At 37.2% G+C, this 22,838-nt stretch overlaps 3 protein-coding genes across 3 annotated transcripts; all 3 read left to right on the top strand.

The window, feature by feature from the left end:
• Position 1: 1 nt before the first annotated feature.
• On the top strand, positions 2–10,670 carry LOC144892713 (uncharacterized; the record flags this gene model as incomplete). The annotated part of the gene is given in 7 exon segments (XM_078781027.1): positions 2–133; positions 216–1,139; positions 1,390–2,649; positions 3,649–4,572; positions 5,771–7,366; positions 7,793–8,716; positions 10,653–10,670. Coding segments are annotated over 7 exon segments (5,778 nt in total), but the record flags the coding sequence as incomplete, so codon positions are not given.
• Positions 10,671–12,567: 1,897 nt separating this feature from the next.
• On the top strand, positions 12,568–18,651 carry LOC144892714 (uncharacterized). Its single transcript, XM_078781028.1, has 6 exons — positions 12,568–14,272; positions 14,428–14,630; positions 14,713–15,636; positions 15,971–16,474; positions 16,665–17,000; positions 17,359–18,651. Exons 1-6 carry the CDS (start codon positions 12,568–12,570, stop codon positions 18,649–18,651), a joined length of 4,965 nt encoding a protein of 1,654 aa, XP_078637154.1.
• A 774-nt stretch (positions 18,652–19,425) lies between these two features.
• Positions 19,426–22,258, top strand: LOC144892715 (uncharacterized). Its single transcript, XM_078781029.1, has 2 exons — positions 19,426–20,640; positions 21,059–22,258. The coding sequence occupies exons 1-2, from the start codon at positions 19,426–19,428 to the stop codon at positions 22,256–22,258; spliced, it is 2,415 nt and encodes an 804-aa protein (XP_078637155.1).
• Positions 22,259–22,838: the final 580 nt, after the last annotated feature.

Genomic DNA, 22,838 nt, shown 5'->3' on the forward strand with positions numbered 1-22,838 from the left:
ACTAATTCACATGGGGGAGAAACCGTACAAGTGTGGTGTGTGTTCTAAGGTTTTTCGTCATTTATCAAATTTAAATACACACAAACTAATTCACATGGGGGAGAAACCGTACAAGTGTTCTGTGTGTTCAAAGGTTTTTCGTCATTCATCAAATTTAAATGCTCACAAACTAATTCACATGGGAGAGAAGCCCTGTAAGTGTTCTGTGTTCAAAGGTTTTTCGTCATTCATCAAATTTAAATACACACAAACTAATTCACATGGGGGAGAAACCGTACAAGTGTGGTGTGTGTTCTAAGGTTTTTCGTCATTTATCAAATTTAAATACACACAAACTAATTCACATGGGGGAGAAACCGCACAAGTGTTCTGTGTGTTCAAAGGTTTTTCGTCATTCATCAAATTTAAATACACACAAACTAATTCACATGGGGGAGAAACCGTACAAGTGTGGTGTGTGTTCTAAGGTTTTTCGTCATTTATCAAATTTAAATACACACAAACTAATTCACATGGGGGAGAAACCGTACAAGTGTTCTGTGTGTTCAAAGGTTTTTCGTCATTCATCAAATTTAAATACACACAAACTAATTCACATGGGGGAGAAACCATTCAAGTGTGGTGTGTGTTCTAAGGTTTTTCGTCATTCATCAAATTTAAATACACACAAACTAATTCACACGGGAGAGAAGCCGCACAAGTGTTCTGTGTGTTCAAAGGTTTTTCGTCATTCATCAAATTTAAATACACACAAACTAATTCACATCGGGGAGAAACCGTACAAGTGTGGTGTGTGTTCTAAGGTTTTTCGTCATTCATCAAATTTAAATACACACAAACTAATTCACATGGGGGAGAAACCGCACAAGTGTTCTGTGTGTTCAAAGGTTTTTCGTCATTCATCAAATTTAAATACACACAAACTAATTCACATGGGGGAGAAACCGTACAAGTGGGGTGTGTGTTCTAAGGTTTTTCGTCATTTATCAAATTTAAATACACACAAACTAATTCACATGGGGGAAAACCCGTTCATGTGTTCTGTGTGTTTGAAGGTTTTTCGTCATTCATCAAATTTAAATGCACACAAACTAATTCACACGGGAGAGAAGCCGCACAAGTGTTCTGTGTGTTTGAAGGTTTTTCGTCATTCATCAAACTTAAATACACACAAACTAATTCACATGGGAGAGAAGCCGCACAAGTGTTGTGTGTTTGAAGGTTTTTCGTCATTCATCAAATTTAATTGCACACAAACTAATTCACACGGGAGAGAAGCCACACAAGTGTGGTGTGTGTTTGAAGGTTTTTCGTCATTCATCAAATTTAAATACACACAAACTAATTCACATGGGGGAGAAACCGTACAAGTGTGGTGTGTGTTTGAAGGTTTTTCGTCATTCATCAAATTTAAATACACACAAACTAATTCACATGGGGGAGAAACCGTACAAGTGTGGTGTGTGTTCTAAGGTTTTTCGTCATTCATCAAATTTAAATACACACAAACTAATTCACATGGGGGAGAAACCGTACAAGTGTTCTGTGTGTTCAAAGGTTTTTCGTCATTCATCAAATTTAAATGCACACAAACTAATTCACATGGGAGAGAAGCCGCACAAGTGTTCTGTGTGTTCAAAGGTTTTTCGTCATTCATCAAATTTAAATACACACAAACTAATTCACATGGGGAAGAAACCGTACAAGTGTGGTGTGTGTTCTAAGGTTTTTCGTCATTTATCAAATTTAAATACACACAAACTAATTCACATGGGGGAGAAACCGCACAAGTGTTCTGTGTGTTCAAAGGTTTTTCGTCATTCATCAAATTTAAATACACACAAACTAATTCACATGGGGGAGAAACCGTACAAGTGTGGTGTGTGTTCTAAGGTTTTTCGTCATTTATCAAATTTAAATACACACAAACTAATTCACATGGGGGAAAAACCGTACAAGTGTTCTGTGTGTTCAAAGGTTTTTCGTCATTCATCAAATTTAAATACACACAAACTAATTCACATGGGGGAGAAACCGTTCAAGTGTGGTGTGTGTTCTAAGGTTTTTCGTCATTCATCAAATTTAAATACACACAAACTAATTCACATGGGGGAGAAACCGTACAAGTGTGGTGTGTGTTCTAAGGTTTTTCGTAATTTATCAAATTTAAATACACACAAACTAATTCACATGGGGGAGAAACCGTACAAGTGTTCTGTGTGTTCAAAGGTTTTTCGTCATTCATCAAATTTAAATGCACACAAACTAATTCACATGGGAGAGAAGCCGCACAAGTGTTCTGTGTGTTCAAAGGTTTTTCGTCATTCATCAAATTTAAATACACACAAACTAATTCACATGGGGGAGAAACCGTACAAGTGTGGTGTGTGTTCTAAGGTTTTTCGTCATTTATCAAATTTAAATACACACAAACTAATTCACATGGGGGAGAAACCGCACAAGTGTTCTGTGTGTTCAAAGGTTTTTCGTCATTCATCAAATTTAAATACACACAAACTAATTCACATGGGGAAGAAACCGTACAAGTGTGGTGTGTGTTCTCAGGTTTTTCTTCATTTATCAAATTTAAATACACACAAACTAATTCACATGGGGGAAAAACCGTACAAGTGTTCTGTGTGTTCAAAGGTTTTTCGTCATTCATCAAATTTAAATACACACAAACTAATTCACATGGGGGAGAAACCGTACAAGTGTGGTGTGTGTTCTAAGGTTTTTCGTCATCTATCTATAATTCCAGTAATCTCTGTGTGTTTGTTTGTTTGTACGTTTGTACGTTTGTTTGTCTGTGACCGCTGTTTCTCGACAACCACGGGTCCGATATACTTTAAACTTGCCAGGTATATTGCTGGGGACCCGAGGATGTGCCTTTTCAAGGTTTCATATTAATCGGACAATTACTTACCGAGCTATGTCCAAAAAACGATTCAACCAATCAGAGAGCAGCGAGCTATCGCGTGTGCCGAACGTGGCGGACACACTCTGCCTCGGATGGCACATTTGAGAGCGTATTCATTTATTTCACGTTTGCAAACTATGTTGGCGCTATGTTGGCGTTAAACTATGTTTTAAAACTAATTAAAACCCCGGGGGGATTGTCACTGTACTCGCAAGCCGTTCGCCGTTCGCTTTGGCGTTGCGAATGGACCAAAACATTTCATGCACCAAACCATTTCATGTAAAGCGTTCGCCGTTCGCTTTGGCGTTGCGAATGGACCAAAACATTTCATGGACCAAACCATTTCATGTAAATAGAGGGGGGGATATAATTTTAGATATAGATATAGTACGGGCATGCCCTAGTTCATCAAATTTAAATACACACAAACTAATTTACATGGGGGAGAAACCGTACAAGTGTGGTGTGTGTTTTAAGGTTTTTGTCATTCATCAAATTTAAATACACACAAACTAATTCACATGGGGGAGAAACCGTACAAGTGTTCTGTGTGTTCAAAGGTTTTTCGTCATTCATCAAATTTAACTACACACAAACTAATTCACATGGGGGAGAAACCGTACAAGTGTGGTGTGTGTTCTAAGGTTTTTCGTCATTTATCAAATTTAAATACACACAAACTAATTCACATGGGGGAGAAACCGTACAAGTGTTCTGTGTGTTGAAAGGTTTTTCGTCATTCATCAAATTTAAATACACACAAACTAATTCACATGGGGGAGAAAACGTTCAAGTGTGGTGTGTGTTCTAAGGTTTTTCGTCATTCATCAAATTTAAATACACACAAACTAATTCACACGGGAGAGAAGCCGCACAAGTGTTCTGTGTGTTCAAAGGTTTTTCGTCATTCATCAAATATAAATACACACAAACTAATTCACATGGGGGAGAAACCGTACAAGTGTGGTGTGTGTTCTAAGGTTTTTCGTCATTCATAAAATTTAAATACACACAAACTAATTCACATGGGGGAGAAACCGTACAAGTGTGGTGTGTGTTCTAAAGTTTTTCGTCATTTATCAAATTTAAATACACACAAACTAATTCACATGGGGGAGAAACCATACAAGTGTTGTGTGTGTTCAAAGGTTTTTCGTCATTCATCATATTTGAATGCACACAAACTAATTCACACGGGAGAGAAGCCGCACAAGTGTTCTGTGTGTTTGAAGGTTTTTCGTCATTCATCAAATTTAAATACACACAAACTAATTCACATAGGAGAGAAGCCGCACAAGTGTTCTGTGTGTTTGAAGGTTTTTCGTCATTCATAAAATTTAATTGCACACAAACTAATTCACACGGGAGAGAAGCCAAACAAGTGTGGTGTGTGTTTGAAGGTTTTTCGTCATTCATCAAATTTAAATACACACAAACTAATTCACATGGGGGAGAAACCGTACAAGTGTGGTGTGTGTTTGAAGGTTTTTCGTCATTCATCAAATTTAAATGCACACAAACTAATTCACATGGGGGAGAAACCGTACAAGTGTGGTGTGTGTTCTAAGGTTTTTCGTCATTCATCAAATTTAAATACACACAAACTAATTCACATGGGGGAGAAACCGTTCAAGTGTGGTGTGTGTTCTAAGGTTTTTCGTCATTCATCAAATTTAAATACACACAAACTAAATCACATGGGAGAGAAGCCGCACAAGTGTTCTGTGTGTTCAAAGGTTTTTCGTCATTCATCAAATTTAAATACACACAAACTAATTCACATGGGGGAGAAACCGTTCAAGTGTGGTGTGTGTTCTAAGGTTTTTCGTCATTTATCAAATTTAAATACACACAAACTAATTCACATGGGGGAAAAACCGTGCAAGTGTTCTGTGTGTTCAAAGGTTTTTCGTCATTCATCAAATTTAAATACACACAAACTAATTCACATGGGGGAGAAACCGTTCAAGTGTTGTGTGTGTTCTAAGGTTTTTCGTCATTCATCAAATTTATATACACACAAACTAATTCACATGGGAGAGAAGCCGCACAAGTGTTCTGTGTGTTCAAAGGTTTTTCGTCATTCATCAAATTTAAATACACACAAACTAATTCACATGGGGGAGAAACCGTACAAGTGTGGTGTGTGTTCTAAGGTTTTTCGTCATTCATCAAATTTAAATACACACAAACTAATTTACATGGGGGAGAAACCGTACAAGTGTGGTGTGTGTTTGAAGGTTTTTCGTCATTCATCAAATTTAAATACACACAAACTAATTTACATGGGGGAGAAACCGTACAAGTGTGGTGTGTGTTTGAAGGTTTTTCGTCATTCATCAAATTTAAATACACACAAACTAATTCACATGGGGGAGAAACCGTACAAGTGCGGTGTGTGTTTGAAGGTTTTTCGTCATTCATCAAATTTAAATACACACAAACTAATTCACATGGGGGAGAAACCGTACAAGTGTGGTGTGTGTTCTAAGGTTTTTCGTCATTCATCAAATTTAAATACACACAAACTAATTCACATGGGGGAGAAACCGTACAAGTGTTCTGTGTGTTCAAAGGTTTTTCGTCATTCATCTATCTACGGGCATGCCCTAGTCAAATTTAAATGCACACAAACTAATTCACATGGGAGGGAAGCCGCACAAGTGTTCTGTGTGTTCAAAGGTTTTTCGTCATTCATCAAATTTAAATACACACAAACTAATTCACATGGGGGAGAAACCGTTCAAGTGTGGTGTGTGTTCTAAGGTTTTTCGTCATTTATCAAATTTAAATACACACAAACTAATTCACATGGGGGAGAAACCGCACAAGTGTTCTGTGTGTTCAAAGGTTTTTCGTCATTCATCAAATTTAAATACACACAAACTAATTCACATGGGGGAGAAACCGTACAAGTGTGGTGTGTGTTCTAAGGTTTTTCGTCATTCATCAAATTTAAATACACACAAACTAATTTACATGGGGGAGAAACCGTACAAGTGTGGTGTGTGTTCTAAGGTTTTTTGTCATTCATCAAATTTAAATACACACAAACTAATTCATATGGGGGAGAAACCGTACAAGTGTTCTGTGTGTTCAAAGGTTTTTCGTCATTCATCAAATTTAAATACACACAAACTAATTCACATGGGGGAGAAACCGTACAAGTGTGGTGTGTGTTCTCAGGTTTTTCGTTGTTTATCAAATTTAAATACACACAAACTAATTCACATGGGGGAGAAACCGCACAAGTGTTCTGTGTGTTCAAAGGTTTTTCGTCATTCATCAAATTTAAATACACACAAACTAATTCACATGGGGGAGAAACCATACAAGTGTGGTGTGTGTTCTAAGGTTTTTCGTCATTTATCAAATTTAAATACACACAAACTAATTCACATGGGGGAGAAACCGTACAAGTGTGGTGTGTGTTCTAAGGTTTTTCGTCATTCATCAAATATAAATACACACAAACTAATTCACATGGGGGAGAAACCGTACAAGTGTTGTGTGTGTTCAAAGGTTTTTCGTCATTCATCATATTTAAATGCACACAAACTAATTCACACGGGAGAGAAGCCGCACAAGTGTTCTGTGTGTTTGAAGGTTTTTCGTCATTCATCAAATTTAATTGCACACAAACTAATTCACACGGGAGAGAAGCCGCACAAGTGTGGTGTGTGTTTGAAGGTTTTTCGTCATTCATCAAATTTAAATACACACAAACTAATTCACATGGGGGAGAAACCGTACAATTGTGGTGTGTGTTTGAAGGTTTTTCGTCATTCATCAAATTTAATTGCACACAAACTAATACACACGGGAGAGAAGCCACACAAGTGTTCTGTGTGTTCAAAGGTTTTTCGTCATTCATCAAATTTAAATACACACAAACTAATTCACATGGGGGAGAAACCGTACAAGTGTGGTGTGTGTTCTAAGGTTTTTCGTCATTCATCAAATTTAAATACACACAAACTAATTCACATGGGGGAGAAACCGTTCAAGTGTGGTGTGTGTTCTAAGGTTTTTCGTCATTCATCCAATTTAAATACACACAAACTAATTCACACGGGAGAGAAGCCGCATAAGTGTTCTGTGTGTTCAAAGGTTTTTCGTCATTCATCAAATTTAAATACACACAAACTAATTCACATGGGGGAGAAACCGTACAAGTGTGGTGTGTGTTCTAAGGTTTTTCGTCATTTATCAAATTTAAATACACACAAACTAATTCACATGGGGGAGAAACCGTACAAGTGTTCTGTGTGTTCAAAGGTTTTTCGTCATTCATCAAATGTAAATGCACACAAACTAATTCACATGGGAGAGAAGCCGCACAAGTGTTCTGCGTGTTCAAAGGTTTTTTGTCATTCATCAAATTTAAATACACACAAACTAATTCACATGGGGGAGAAACCGTACAAGTGTGGTGTGTGTTCGAAGGTTTTTCCTCATTCATCAAATTTAAATACACACAAACTAATTCACATGGGGGAGAAACCGTTCAAGTGTGGTGTGTGTTCTAAGGTTTTTCGTCGTTCATCAAATTTAAATACACACAAACTAATTCACACGGGAGAGAAGCCGCACTGCCGCACAAGTGTTCTGTGTGTTCAAAGGTTTTTCTTCATTCATCAAATTTAAATACACACAAACTAATTCACATGGGGGAGAAACCGTACAAGTGTGGTGTGTGTTCTAAGGTTTTTCGTCATTTATCAAATTTAAATACACACAAACTAATTCACATGGGGGAGAAACCGTACAAGTGTTCTGTGTGTTCAAAGGTTTTTCGTCATTCATCAAATTTAAATGCTCACAAACTAATTCACATGGGAGAGAAGCCCTCAAAGTGTTCTGTGTTCAAAGGTTTTTCGTCATTCATCAAATTTAAATACACACAAACTAATTCACATGGGGGAGAAACCGTACAAGTGTGGTGTGTGTTCTCAGGTTTTTCGTCATTTATCAAATTTAAATACACACAAACTAATTCACATGGGGGAGAAACCGCACAAGTGTTCTGTGTGTTCAAAGGTTTTTCGTCATTCATCAAATTTAAATACACACAAACTAATTCACATGGGGGAGAAACCGTACAAGTGTGGTGTGTGTTCTAAGGTTTTTCGTCATTTATCAAATTTAAATACACACAAACTAATTCACATGGGGGAGAAACCGTACAAGTGTTCTGTGTGTTCAAAGGTTTTTCGTCATTCATCAAATTTAAATACACACAAACTAATTCACATGGGGGAGAAACCATTCAAGTGTGGTGTGTGTTCTAAGGTTTTTCGTCATTCATCAAATTTAAATACACACAAACTAATTCACACGGGAGAGAAGCCGCACAAGTGTTCTGTGTGTTCAAAGGTTTTTCGTCATTCATCAAATTTAAATACACACAAACTAATTCACATCGGGGAGAAACCGTACAAGTGTGGTGTGTGTTCTAAGGTTTTTCGTCATTCATCAAATTTAAATACACACAAACTAATTCACATGGGGGAGAAACCGCACAAGTGTTCTGTGTGTTCAAAGGTTTTTCGTCATTCATCAAATTTAAATACACACAAACTAATTCACATGGGGGAGAAACCGTACAAGTGGGGTGTGTGTTCTAAGGTTTTTCGTCATTTATCAAATTTAAATACACACAAACTAATTCACATGGGGGAAAACCCGTTCATGTGTTCTGTGTGTTTGAAGGTTTTTCGTCATTCATCAATTTTAAATGCACACAAACTAATTCACACGGGAGAGAAGCCGCACAAGTGTTCTGTGTGTTTGAAGGTTTTTCGTCATTCATCAAACTTAAATACACACAAACTAATTCACATGGGAGAGAAGCCACACAAGTGTTGTGTGTTTGAAGGTTTTTCGTCATTCATCAAATTTAATTGCACACAAACTAATTCACACGGGAGAGAAGCCACACAAGTGTTCTGTGTGTTCAAAGGTTTTTCGTCATCTATCTATAATTCCAGTAATCTCTGTGTGTTTGTTTGTTTGTACGTTTGTTTGTTTGTCTGTGACCGCTGTTTCTCGACAACCACGGGTCCGATATACTTGAAACTTGCCAGGTATATTGCTGGGGACCCGAGGATGTGCCTTTTCAAGGTTTCATATTAATCGGACAATTACTAACCGATCTATGTCCAAAAAACGATTCAACCAATCAGAGAGCAGCGAGCTATCGCGTGTGCCGAACGTGGCGAACACACTCTGCCTCGGATGGCACATTTGAGAGCGTATTCATTTATTTCACGTTTGCAAACTATGTTGGCGCTATGTTGGCGTTAAACTATGTTTTAAAACTAATAATAAAACTAATAAAAACTAATTTGCGATTCATCGTAACTGCGATATACGACCTTCCGGAGCTCCTGTGAGAGCGTGCGCCATTACGGATAGTACGGGTACGTGCATGCCATATGTTGGCGTTAAACTATGTTTTAAAACTAATTAAACGGACAAATTTCATGTCATGTTTCATGTAAATAGAGGGGGGGGGGGGGGGGGGGATTGTCACTGTACTCGCAAGCCGTTCGCCGTTCGCTTTGGCGTTGCGAATGGACCAAAACATTTCATGGACCAAACCATTTCATGTAAAGCGTTCGCCGTTCGCTTTGGCGTTGCGAATGGACCAAAACATTTCATGCACCAAACCATTTCATGTAAATAGAGGGGGGGATATAATTTTAGATATAGATATAGTACGGGCATGCCCTAGTTCATCAAATTTAAATACACACAAACTAATTCACATGGGGGAGAAACCGTACAAGTGTGGTGTGTGTTCTAAGGTTTTTCGTCATTCATCAAATTTAAATACACACAAACTAATTTACATGGGGGAGAAACCGTACAAGTGTGGTGTGTGTTTTAAGGTTTTTGTCATTCATCAAATTTAAATACACACAAACTAATTCACATGGGGGAGAAACCGTACAAGTGTTCTGTGTGTTCAAAGGTTTTTCGTCATTCATCAAATTTAACTACACACAAACTAATTCACATGGGGGAGAAACCGTACAAGTGTGGTGTGTGTTCTAAGGTTTTTCGTCATTTATCAAATTTAAATACACACAAACTAATTCACATGGGGGAGAAACCGTACAAGTGTTCTGTGTGTTGAAAGGTTTTTCGTCATTCATCAAATTTAAATACACACAAACTAATTCACATGGGGGAGAAAACGTTCAAGTGTGGTGTGTGTTCTAAGGTTTTTCGTCATTCATCAAATTTAAATACACACAAACTAATTCACACGGGAGAGAAGCCGCACAAGTGTTCTGTGTGTTCAAAGGTTTTTCGTCATTCATCAAATATAAATACACACAAACTAATTCACATGGGGGAGAAACCGTACAAGTGTGGTGTGTGTTCTAAGGTTTTTCGTCATTCATAAAATTTAAATACACACAAACTAATTCACATGGGGGAGAAACCGTACAAGTGTGGTGTGTGTTCTAAAGTTTTTCGTCATTTATCAAATTTAAATACACACAAACTAATTCACATGGGGGATAAACCATACAAGTGTTGTGTGTGTTCAAAGGTTTTTCGTCATTCATCATATTTGAATGCACACAAACTAATTCACACGGGAGAGAAGCCGCACAAGTGTTCTGTGTGTTTGAAGGTTTTTCGTCATTCATCAAATTTAAATACACACAAACTAATTCACACAGGAGAGAAGCCGCACAAGTGTTCTGTGTGTTTGAAGGTTTTTCGTCATTCATAAAATTTAATTGCACACAAACTAATTCACACGGGAGAGAAGCCAAACAAGTGTGGTGTGTGTTTGAAGGTTTTTCGTCATTCATCAAATTTAAATACACACAAACTAATTCACATGGGGGAGAAACCGTACAAGTGTGGTGTGTGTTTGAAGGTTTTTCGTCATTCATCAAATTTAAATGCACACAAAGTAATTCACATGGCGGAGAAACCGTACAAGTGTGGTGTGTGTTCTAAGGTTTTTCGTCATTCATCAAATTTAAATACACACAAACTAATTCACATGGGGGAGAAACCGTTCAAGTGTGGTGTGTGTTCTAAGGTTTTTCGTCATTCATCAAATTCAAATACACACAAACTAATTCACATGGGAGAGAAGCCGCACAAGTGTTCTGTGTGTTCAAAGGTTTTTCGTCATTCATCAAATTTAAATACACACAAACTAATTCACATGGGGGAGAAACCGTACAAGTGTGGTGTGCGTTCTAAGGTTTTTCGTCATTTATCAAATTTAAATACACACAAACTAATTCACATGGGGGAGAAACCGTACAAGTGTTCTGTGTGTTCAAAGGTTTTTCGTCATTCATCAAATTTAAATGCACACAAACTAATTCACATGGGAGAGAAGCCGCACAAGTGTTCTGTGTGTTCAAAGGTTTTTCGTCATTCATCAAATTTAAATACACACAAACTAATTCACATGGGGGAAAAACCGTACAAGTGTGGTGTGTGTTCTAAGGTTTTTCGTCATTTATCAAATTTAAATACACACAAACTAATTCACATGGGGGAGAAACCGCACAAGTGTTCTGTGTGTTCAAAGGTTTTTCGTCATTCATCAAATTTAAATGCACACAAACTAATTCACATGGGGGAGAAACCGTACAAGTGTGGTGTGTGTTCTAAGGTTTTTCGTCATTTATCAAATTTAAATACACACAAACTAATTCACATGGGGGAAAAACCGTGCAAGTGTTCTGTGTGTTCAAAGGTTTTTCGTCATTCATCAAATTTAAATACACACAAACTAATTCACATGGGGGAGAAACCGTTCAAGTGTTGTGTGTGTTCTAAGGTTTTTCGTCATTCATCAAATTTAAATACACACAAACTAATTCACATGGGAGAGAAGCCGCACAAGTGTTCTGTGTGTTCAAAGGTTTTTCGTCATTCATCAAATTTAAATACACACAAACTAATTCACATGGGGGAGAAACCGTACAAGTGTGGTGTGTGTTCTAAGGTTTTTCGTCATTCATCAAATTTAAATACACACAAACTAATTTACATGGGGGAGAAACCGTACAAGTGTGGTGTGTGTTTGAAGGTTTTTCGTCATTCATCAAATTTAAATACACACAAACTAATTTACATGGGGGAGAAACCGTACAAGTGTGGTGTGTGTTTGAAGGTTTTTCGTCATTCATCAAATTTAAATACACACAAACTAATTCACATGGGGGAGAAACCGTACAAGTGCGGTGTGTGTTTGAAGGTTTTTCGTCATTCATCAAATTTAAATACACACAAACTAATTCACATGGGGGAGAAACCGTACAAGTGTGGTGTGTGTTCTAAGGTTTTTCGTCATTCATCAAATTTAAATACACACAAACTAATTCACATGGGGGAGAAACCGTACAAGTGTTCTGTGTGTTCAAAGGTTTTTCGTCATTCATCTATCTACGGGCATGCCCTAGTCAAATTTAAATGCACACAAACTAATTCACATGGGAGGGAAGCCGCACAAGTGTTCTGTGTGTTCAAAGGTTTTTCGTCATTCATCAAATTTAAATACACACAAACTAATTCACATGGGGGAGAAACCGTTCAAGTGTGGTGTGTGTTCTAAGGTTTTTCGTCATTTATCAAATTTAAATACACACAAACTAATTCACATGGGGGAGAAACCGCACAAGTGTTCTGTGTGTTCAAAGGTTTTTCGTCATTCATCAAATTTAAATACACACAAACTAATTCACATGGGGGAGAAACCGTACAAGTGTGGTGTGTGTTCTAAGGTTTTTCGTCATTCATCAAATTTAAATACACACAAACTAATTTACATGGGGGAGAAACCGTACAAGTGTGGTGTGTGTTCTAAGGTTTTTTGTCATTCATCAAATTTAAATACACACAAACTAATTCACATGGGGGAGAAACCGTACAAGTGTTCTGTGTGTTCAAAGGTTTTTCGTCATTCATCAAATTTAAATACACACAAACTAATTCACATGGGGGAGAAACCGTACAAGTGTGGTGTGTGTTCTCAGGTTTTTCGTTGTTTATCAAATTTAAATACACACAAACTAATTCACATGGGGGAGAAACCGCACAAGTGTTCTGTGTGTTCAAAGGTTTTTCGTCATTCATCAAATTTAAATACACACAAACTAATTCACATGGGGGAGAAACCATACAAGTGTGGTGTGTGTTCTAAGGTTTTTCGTCATTTATCAAATTTAAATACACACAAACTAATTCACATGGGGGAGAAACCGTACAAGTGTGGTGTGTGTTCTAAGGTTTTTCGTCATTCATCAAATATAAATACACACAAACTAATTCACATGGGGGAGAAACCGTACAAGTGTTGTGTGTGTTCAAAGGTTTTTCGTCATTCATCATATTTAAATGCACACAAACTAATTCACACGGGAGAGAAGCCGCACAAGTGTTCTGTGTGTTTGAAGGTTTTTCGTCATTCATCAAACTTAAATACACACAAACTAATTCACACGGGAGAGAAGCCGCACAAGTGTTCTGTGTGTTTGAAGGTTTTTCGTCATTCATCAAATTTAATTGCACACAAACTAATTCACACGGGAGAGAAGCCGCACAAGTGTGGTGTGTGTTTGAAGGTTTTTCGTCATTCATCAAATTTAAATACACACAAACTAATTCACATGGGGGAGAAACCGTACAAGTGTGGTGTGTGTTTGAAGGTTTTTCGTCATTCATCAAATTTAATTGCACACAAACTAATACACACGGGAGAGAAGCCACACAAGTGTTCTGTGTGTTCAAAGGTTTTTCGTCATTCATCAAATTTAAATACACACAAACTAATTCACATGGGGGAGAAACCGTACAAGTGTGGTGTGTGTTCTAAGGTTTTTCTTCATTCATCAAATTTAAATACACACAAACTAATTCACATGGGGGAGAAACCGTTCAAGTGTGGTGTGTGTTCTAAGGTTTTTCGTCATTCATCCAATTTAAATACACACAAACTAATTCACACGGGAGAGAAGCCGCACAAGTGTTCTGTGTGTTCAAAGGTTTTTCGTCATTCATCAAATTTAAATACACACAAACTAATTCACATGGGGGAGAAACCGTACAAGTGTGGTGTGTGTTCTAAGGTTTTTCGTCATTTATCAAATTTAAATACACACAAACTAATTCACATGGGGGAGAAACCGTACAAGTGTTCTGTGTGTTCAAAGGTTTTTCGTCATTCATCAAATGTAAATGCACACAAACTAATTCACATGGGAGAGAAGCCGCACAAGTGTTCTGCGTGTTCAAAGGTTTTTTGTCATTCATCAAATTTAAATACACACAAACTAATTCACATGGGGGAGAAACCGTACAAGTGTGGTGTGTGTTCGAAGGTTTTTCCTCATTCATCAAATTTAAATACACACAAACTAATTCACATGGGGGAGAAACCGTTCAAGTGTGGTGTGTGTTCTAAGGTTTTTCGTCGTTCATCAAATTTAAATACACACCAACTAATTCACACGGGAGAGAAGCCGCACTGCCGCACAAGTGTTCTGTGTGTTCAAAGGTTTTTCTTCATTCATCAAATTTAAATACACACAAACTAATTCACATGGGGGAGAAACCGTACAAGTGTGGTGTGTGTTCTAAGGTTTTTCGTCATTTATCAAATTTAAATACACACAAACTAATTCACATGGGGGAGAAACCGTACAAGTGTTCTGTGTGTTCAAAGGTTTTTCGTCATTCATCAAATTTAAATGCTCACAAACTAATTCACATGGGAGAGAAGCCCTCTAAGTGTTCTGTGTTCAAAGGTTTTTCGTCATTCATCAAATTTAAATACACACAAACTAATTCACATGGGGGAGAAACCGTACAAGTGTGGTGTGTGTTCTAAGGTTTTTCGTCATTTATCAAATTTAAATACACACAAACTAATTCACATGGGGGAGAAACCGCACAAGTGTTCTGTGTGTTCAAAGGTTTTTCGTCATTCATCAAATTTAAATACACACAAACTAATTCACATGGGGGAGAAACCGTACAAGTGTGGTGTGTGTTCTAAGGTTTTTCGTCATTTATCAAATTTAAATACACACAAACTAATTCACATGGGGGAGAAACCGTACAAGTGTTCTGTGTGTTCAAAGGTTTTTCATCATTCATCAAATTTAAATACACACAAACTAATTCACATGGGGGAGAAACCATTCAAGTGTGGTGTGTGTTCTAAGGTTTTTCGTCATTCATCAAATTTAAATACACACAAACTAATTCACACGGGAGAGAAGCCGCACAAGTGTTCTGTGTGTTCAAAGGTTTTTCGTCATTCATCAAATTTAAATACACACAAACTAATTCACATCGGGGAGAAACCGTACAAGTGTGGTGTGTGTTCTAAGGTTTTTCGTCATTCATCAAATTTAAATACACACAAACTAATTCACATGGGGGAGAAACCGCACAAGTGTTCTGTGTGTTCAAAGGTTTTTCGTCATTCATCAAATTTAAATACACACAAACTAATTCACATGGGGGAGAAACCGTACAAGTGGGGTGTGTGTTCTAAGGTTTTTCGTCATTTATCAAATTTAAATACACACAAACTAATTCACATGGGGGAAAACCCGTTCATGTGTTCTGTGTGTTTGAAGGTTTTTCGTCATTCATCAAATTTAAATGCACACAAACTAATTCACACGGGAGAGAAGCCGCACAAGTGTTCTGTGTGTTTGAAGGTTTTTCGTCATTCATCAAACTTAAATACACACAAACTAATTCACATGGGAGAGAAGCCGCACAAGTGTTGTGTGTTTGAAGGTTTTTCGTCATTCATCAAATTTAATTGCACACAAACTAATTCACACGGGAGAGAAGCCACACAAGTGTGGTGTGTGTTTGAAGGTTTTTCGTCATTCATCAAATTTAAATACACACAAACTAATTCACATGGGGGAGAAACCGTACAAGTGTGGTGTGTGTTTGAAGGTTTTTCGTCATTCATCAAATTTAAATACACACAAACTAATTCACATGGGGGAGAAACCGTACAAGTGTGGTGTGTGTTCTAAGGTTTTTCGTCATTCATCAAATTTAAATACACACAAACTAATTCACATGGGGGAGAAACCGTACAAGTGTTCTGTGTGTTCAAAGGTTTTTCGTCATTCATCAAATTTAAATGCACACAAACTAATTCACATGGGAGAGAAGCCGCACAAGTGTTCTGTGTGTTCAAAGGTTTTTCGTCATTCATCAAATTTAAATACACACAAACTAATTCACATGGGGAAGAAACCGTACAAGTGTGGTGTGTGTTCTAAGGTTTTTCGTCATTTATCAAATTTAAATACACACAAACTAATTCACATGGGGGAGAAACCGTACAAGTGCGGTGTGTGTTTGAAGGTTTTTCGTCATTCATCAAATTTAAATACACACAAACTAATTCACATGGGGGAGAAACCGTACAAGTGTGGTGTGTGTTCTAAGGTTTTTCGTCATTCATCAAATTTAAATACACACAAACTAATTCACATGGGGGAGAAACCGTACAAGTGTTCTGTGTGTTCAAAGGTTTTTCGTCATTCATCTATCTACGGGCATGCCCTAGTCAAATTTAAATGCACACAAACTAATTCACATGGGGGAGAAACCGTTCAAGTGTGGTGTGTGTTCTAAGGTTTTTCGTCATTCATCAAATTTAAATACACACAAACTAATTTACATGGGGGAGAAACCGTACAAGTGTGGTGTGTGTTCTAAGGTTTTTCGTTGTTTATCAAATTTAAATACACACAAACTAATTCACATGGGGGAGAAACCGCACAAGTGTTCTGTGTGTTCAAAGGTTTTTCGTCATTCATCAAATTTAAATACACACAAACTAATTCACATGGGGGAGAAACCGTACAAGTGTTCTGTGTGTTCAAAGGTTTTTCGTCATTCATCAAATTTAAATACACACAAACTAATTCACATGGGGGAGAAACCGTACAAGTGTGGTGTGTGTTCTCAGGTTTTTCGTTGTTTATCAAATTTAAATACACACAAACTAATTCACATGGGGGAGAAACCGCACAAGTGTTCTGTGTGTTCAAAGGTTTTTCGTCATTCATCAAATTTAAATACACACAAACTAATTCACATGGGGGAGAAACCATACAAGTGTGGTGTGTGTTCTAAGGTTTTTCGTCATTTATCAAATTTAAATACACACAAACTAATTCACATGGGGGAGAAACCGTACAAGTGTGGTGTGTGTTCTAAGGTTTTTCGTCATTCATCTATCTACGGGCATGCCCTAGTCAAATTTAAATGCACACAAACTAATTCACATGGGAGGGAAGCCGCACAAGTGTTCTGTGTGTTCAAAGGTTTTTCGTCATTCATCAAATTTAAATACACACAAACTAATTCACATGGGGGAGAAACCGTACAAGTGTGGTGTGTGTTCTCAGGTTTTTCGTTGTTTATCAAATTTAAATACACACAAACTAATTCACATGGGGGAGAAACCGCACAAGTGTTCTGTGTGTTCAAAGGTTTTTCGTCATTCATCAAATTTAAATACACACAAACTAATTCACATGGGGGAGAAACCATACAAGTGTTGTGTGTGTTCAAAGGTTTTTCGTCATTCATCAAATTTAAATACACACAAACTAATTCACATGGGGGAGAAACCGTACAAGTGTTGTGTGTGTTCAAAGGTTTTTCGTCATTCATCATATTTAAATGCACACAAACTAATTCACACGGGAGAGAAGCCGCACAAGTGTTCTGTGTGTTTGAAGGTTTTTCGTCATTCATCAAACTTAAATACACACAAACTAATTCACACGGGAGAGAAGCCGCACAAGTGTTCTGTGTGTTTGAAGGTTTTTCGTCATTCATCAAATTTAATTGCACACAAACTAATTCACACGGGAGAGAAGCCGCACAAGTGTGGTGTGTGTTTGAAGGTTTTTCGTCATTCATCAAATTTAAATACACACAAACTAATTCACATGGGGGAGAAACCGTACAAGTGTGGTGTGTGTTTGAAGGTTTTTCGTCATTCATCAAATTTAATTGCACACAAACTAATACACACGGGAGAGAAGCCACACAAGTGTTCTGTGTGTTCAAAGGTTTTTCGTCATTCATCAAATTTAAATACACACAAACTAATTCACATGGGGGAGAAACCGCACAAGTGTTCTGTGTGTTCTAAGGTTTTTCGTCATTCATCAAATTTAAATACACACAAACTAATTCACATGGGGGAGAAACCGTACAAGTGTGGTGTGTGTTCTAAGGTTTTTCGTCATTTATCAAATTTAAATACACACAAACTAATTCACATGGGGGAGAAACCGTACAAGTGTTCTGTGTGTTCAAAGGTTTTTCGTCATTCATCAAATGTAAATGCACACAAACTAATTCACATGGGAGAGAAGCCGCACAAGTGTTCTGCGTGTTCAAAGGTTTTTTGTCATTCATCAAATTTAAATACACACAAACTAATTCACATGGGGGAGAAACCGTACAAGTGTGGTGTGTGTTCGAAGGTTTTTCCTCATTCATCAAATTTAAATACACACAAACTAATTCACATGGGGGAGAAACCGTTCAAGTGTGGTGTGTGTTCTAAGGTTTTTCGTCGTTCATCAAATTTAAATACACACCAACTAATTCACACGGGAGAGAAGCCGCACTGCCGCACAAGTGTTCTGTGTGTTCAAAGGTTTTTCTTCATTCATCAAATTTAAATACACACAAACTAATTCACATGGGGGAGAAACCGTACAAGTGTGGTGTGTGTCCTAAGGTTTTTCGTCATTTATCAAATTTAAATACACACAAACTAATTCACATGGGGGAGAAACCGTACAAGTGTTCTGTGTGTTCAAAGGTTTTTCGTCATTCATCAAATTTAAATGCTCACAAACTAATTCACATGGGAGAGAAGCCCTCTAAGTGTTCTGTGTTCAAAGGTTTTTCGTCATTCATCAAATTTAAATACACACAAACTAATTCACATGGGGGAGAAACCGTACAAGTGTGGTGTGTGTTCTAAGGTTTTTCGTCATTTATCAAATTTAAATACACACAAACTAATTCACATGGGGGAGAAACCGTACAAGTGTTGTGTGTGTTCAAAGGTTTTTCGTCATTCATCAAATTTAAATACACACAAACTAATTCACATGGGAAAGAAACCGTACAAGTGTGGTGTGTGTTCTAAGGTTTTTCGTCATTCATCAAATTTAAATACACACAAACTAATTCACATGGGGGAGAAACCGTTCAAGTGTGGTGTGTGTTCTAAGGTTTTTCGTCATTCATCAAATTTAAATACACACAAACTAATTCACATGGGGGAGAAACCGTACAAGTGTGGTGTGTGTTCTAAGGTTTTTCGTCATTTATCAAATTTAAATACACACAAACTAATTCACATGGGGGAGAAACCGTACAAGTGTTCTGTGTGTTCAAAGGTTTTTCGTCATTCATCAAATTTAAATGCACACAAACTAATTCACATGGGAGAGAAGCCGCACAAGTGTTCTGTGTGTTCAAAGGTTTTTCGTCATTCATCAAATTTAAATACACACAAACTAATTCACATGGGGGAGAAACCGTACAAGTGTGGTGTGTGTTCTAAGGTTTTTCGTCATTTATCAAATTTAAATACACACAAACTAATTCACATGGGGGAGAAACCGCACAAGTGTTCTGTGTGTTCAAAGGTTTTTCGTCATTCATCAAATTTAAATACACACAAACTAATTCACATGGGGAAGAAACCGTACAAGTGTGGTGTGTGTTCTCAGGTTTTTCTTCATTTATCAAATTTAAATACACACAAACTAATTCACATGGGGGAAAAACCGTACAAGTGTTCTGTGTGTTCAAAGGTTTTTCGTCATTCATCAAATTTAAATACACACAAACTAATTCACATGGGGGAGAAACCGTACAAGTGTGGTGTGTGTTCTAAGGTTTTTCGTCATTCATCAAATTTAAATACACACAAACTAATTCACATGGGGGAGAAACCGTACAAGTGTGGTGTGTGTTCTAAGGTTTTTCGTCATTTATCAAATTTAAATACACACAAACTAATTCACATGGGGGAGAAACCGCACAAGTGTTCTGTGTGTTCAAAGGTTTTTCGTCATTCATCAAATTTAAATACACACAAACTAATTCACATGGGGGAGAAACCGTACAAGTGTGGTGTGTGTTCTAAGGTTTTTCGTCATTTATCAAATTTAAATACACACAAACTAATTCACATGGGGGAGAAACCGTACAAGTGTTCTGTGTGTTCAAAGGTTTTTCGTCATTCATCAAATTTAAATACACACAAACTAATTCACATGGGGGAGAAACCATTCAAGTGTGGTGTGTGTTCTAAGGTTTTTCGTCATTCATCAAATTTAAATACACACAAACTAATTCACACGGGAGAGAAGCCGCACAAGTGTTCTGTGTGTTCAAAGGTTTTTCGTCATTCATCAAATTTAAATACACACAAACTAATTCACATCGGGGAGAAACCGTACAAGTGTGGTGTGTGTTCTAAGGTTTTTCGTCATTCATCAAATTTAAATACACACAAACTAATTCACATGGGGGAGAAACCGCACAAGTGTTCTGTGTGTTCAAAGGTTTTTCGTCATTCATCAAATTTAAATACACACAAACTAATTCACATGGGGGAGAACCCGTACAAGTGGGGTGTGTGTTCTAAGGTTTTTCGTCATTTATCAAATTTAAATACACACAAACTAATTCACATGGGGGAAAACCCATTCATGTGTTCTGTGTGTTTGAAGGTTTTTCGTCATTCATCAAATTTAAATGCACACAAACTAATTCACACGGGAGAGAAGCCGCACAAGTGTTCTGTGTGTTTGAAGGTTTTTCGTCATTCATCAAACTTAAATACACACAAACTAATTCACATGGGAGAGAAGCCGCACAAGTGTTGTGTGTTTGAAGGTTTTTCGTCATTCATCAAATTTAATTGCACACAAACTAATTCACACGGGAGAGAAGCCACACAAGTGTGGTGTGTGTTTGAAGGTTTTTCGTCATTCATCAAATTTAAATACACACAAACTAATTCACATGGGGGAGAAACCGTACAAGTGTGGTGTGTGTTTGAAGGTTTTTCGTCATTCATCAAATTTAAATACACACAAACTAATTCACATGGGGGAGAAACCGTACAAGTGTGGTGTGTGTTCTAAGGTTTTTCGTCATTCATCAAATTTAAATACACACAAACTAATTCACATGGGGGAGAAACCGTACAAGTGTTCTGTGTGTTCAAAGGTTTTTCGTCATTCATCAAATTTAAATGCACACAAACTAATTCACATGGGAGAGAAGCCGCACAAGTGTTCTGTGTGTTCAAAGGTTTTTCGTCATTCATCAAATTTAAATACACACAAACTAATTCACATGGGGAAGAAACCGTACAAGTGTGGTGTGTGTTCTAAGGTTTTTCGTCATTTATCAAATTTAAATACACACAAACTAATTCACATGGGGGAGAAACCGCACAAGTGTTCTGTGTGTTCAAAGGTTTTTCGTCACTCATCAAATTTAAATACACACAAACTAATTCACATGGGGGAGAAACCGTACAAGTGTGGTGTGTGTTCTAAGGTTTTTCGTCATTTATCAAATTTAAATACACACAAACTAATTCACATGGGGGAAAAACCGTACAAGTGTTCTGTGTGTTCAAAGGTTTTTCGTCATTCATCAAATTTAAATACACACAAACTAATTCACATGGGGGAGAAACCGTTCAAGTGTGGTGTGTGTTCTAAGGTTTTTCGTCATTCATCAAATTTAAATACACACAAACTAATTCACATGGGGGAGAAACCGTACAAGTGTGGTGTGTGTTCTAAGGTTTTTCGTCATTTATCAAATTTAAATACACACAAACTAATTCACATGGGGGAGAAACCGTACAAGTGTTCTGTGTGTTCAAAGGTTTTTCGTCATTTATCAAATTTAAATACACACAAACTAATTCACATGGGGGAGAAACCGCACAAGTGTTCTGTGTGTTCAAAGGTTTTTCGTCATTCATCAAATTTAAATACACACAAACTAATTCACATGGGGAAGAAACCGTACAAGTGTGGTGTGTGTTCTCAGGTTTTTCTTCATTTATCAAATTTAAATACACACAAACTAATTCACATGGGGGAAAAACCGTACAAGTGTTCTGTGTGTTCAAAGGTTTTTCGTCATTCATCAAATTTAAATACACACAAACTAATTCACATGGGGGAGAAACCGTACAAGTGTGGTGTGTGTTTTAAGGTTTTTGTCATTCATCAAATTTAAATACACACAAACTAATTCACATGGGGGAGAAACCGTACAAGTGTTCTGTGTGTTGAAAGGTTTTTCGTCATTCATCAAATTTAAATACACACAAACTAATTCACATGGGGGAGAAAACGTTCAAGTGTGGTGTGTGTTCTAAGGTTTTTCGTCATTCATCAAATTTAAATACACACAAACTAATTCACACGGGAGAGAAGCCGCACAAGTGTTCTGTGTGTTCAAAGGTTTTTCGTCATTCATCAAATATAAATACACACAAACTAATTCACATGGGGGAGAAACCGTACAAGTGTGGTGTGTGTTCTAAGGTTTTTCGTCATTCATAAAATTTAAATACACACAAACTAATTCACATGGGGGAGAAACCGTACAAGTGTGGTGTGTGTTCTAAAGTTTTTCGTCATTTATCAAATTTAAATACACACAAACTAATTCACATGGGGGAGAAACCATACAAGTGTTGTGTGTGTTCAAAGGTTTTTCGTCATTCATCATATTTGAATGCACACAAACTAATTCACACGGGAGAGAAGCCGCACAAGTGTTCTGTGTGTTTGAAGGTTTTTCGTCATTCATC

This window comes from Myxine glutinosa, chromosome 6 (genome assembly GCF_964187855.1).
Source record: "Myxine glutinosa chromosome 6, kmMyxGlut1.1, whole genome shotgun sequence".
In the NCBI taxonomy this organism is placed as follows: Eukaryota; Metazoa; Chordata; class Myxini; order Myxiniformes; family Myxinidae; genus Myxine; species Myxine glutinosa.

Coding starts and splice junctions, on each gene's coding strand:
- LOC144892714 (XM_078781028.1), top strand. CDS start 12,568: ATGGGGGAGAAACCGCACAAGTGTTCTGTGTGTTCAAAGGTTTTTCGT. Junction 15,637..15,970: donor AGTGTTCTGTGTGTTTGAAG/GTTTTTCGTCAT, acceptor GTGTGTTCTAAG/GTTTTTCGTCATTCATCAAA. Junction 16,475..16,664: donor AGTGTTCTGTGTGTTCAAAG/GTTTTTCGTCAT, acceptor GTGTGTTCTAAG/GTTTTTCGTTGTTTATCAAA.
- LOC144892715 (XM_078781029.1), top strand. CDS start 19,426: ATGGGAGAGAAGCCGCACAAGTGTTCTGTGTGTTCAAAGGTTTTTCGT. Junction 20,641..21,058: donor AGTGGGGTGTGTGTTCTAAG/GTTTTTCGTCAT, acceptor GTGTGTTTGAAG/GTTTTTCGTCATTCATCAAA.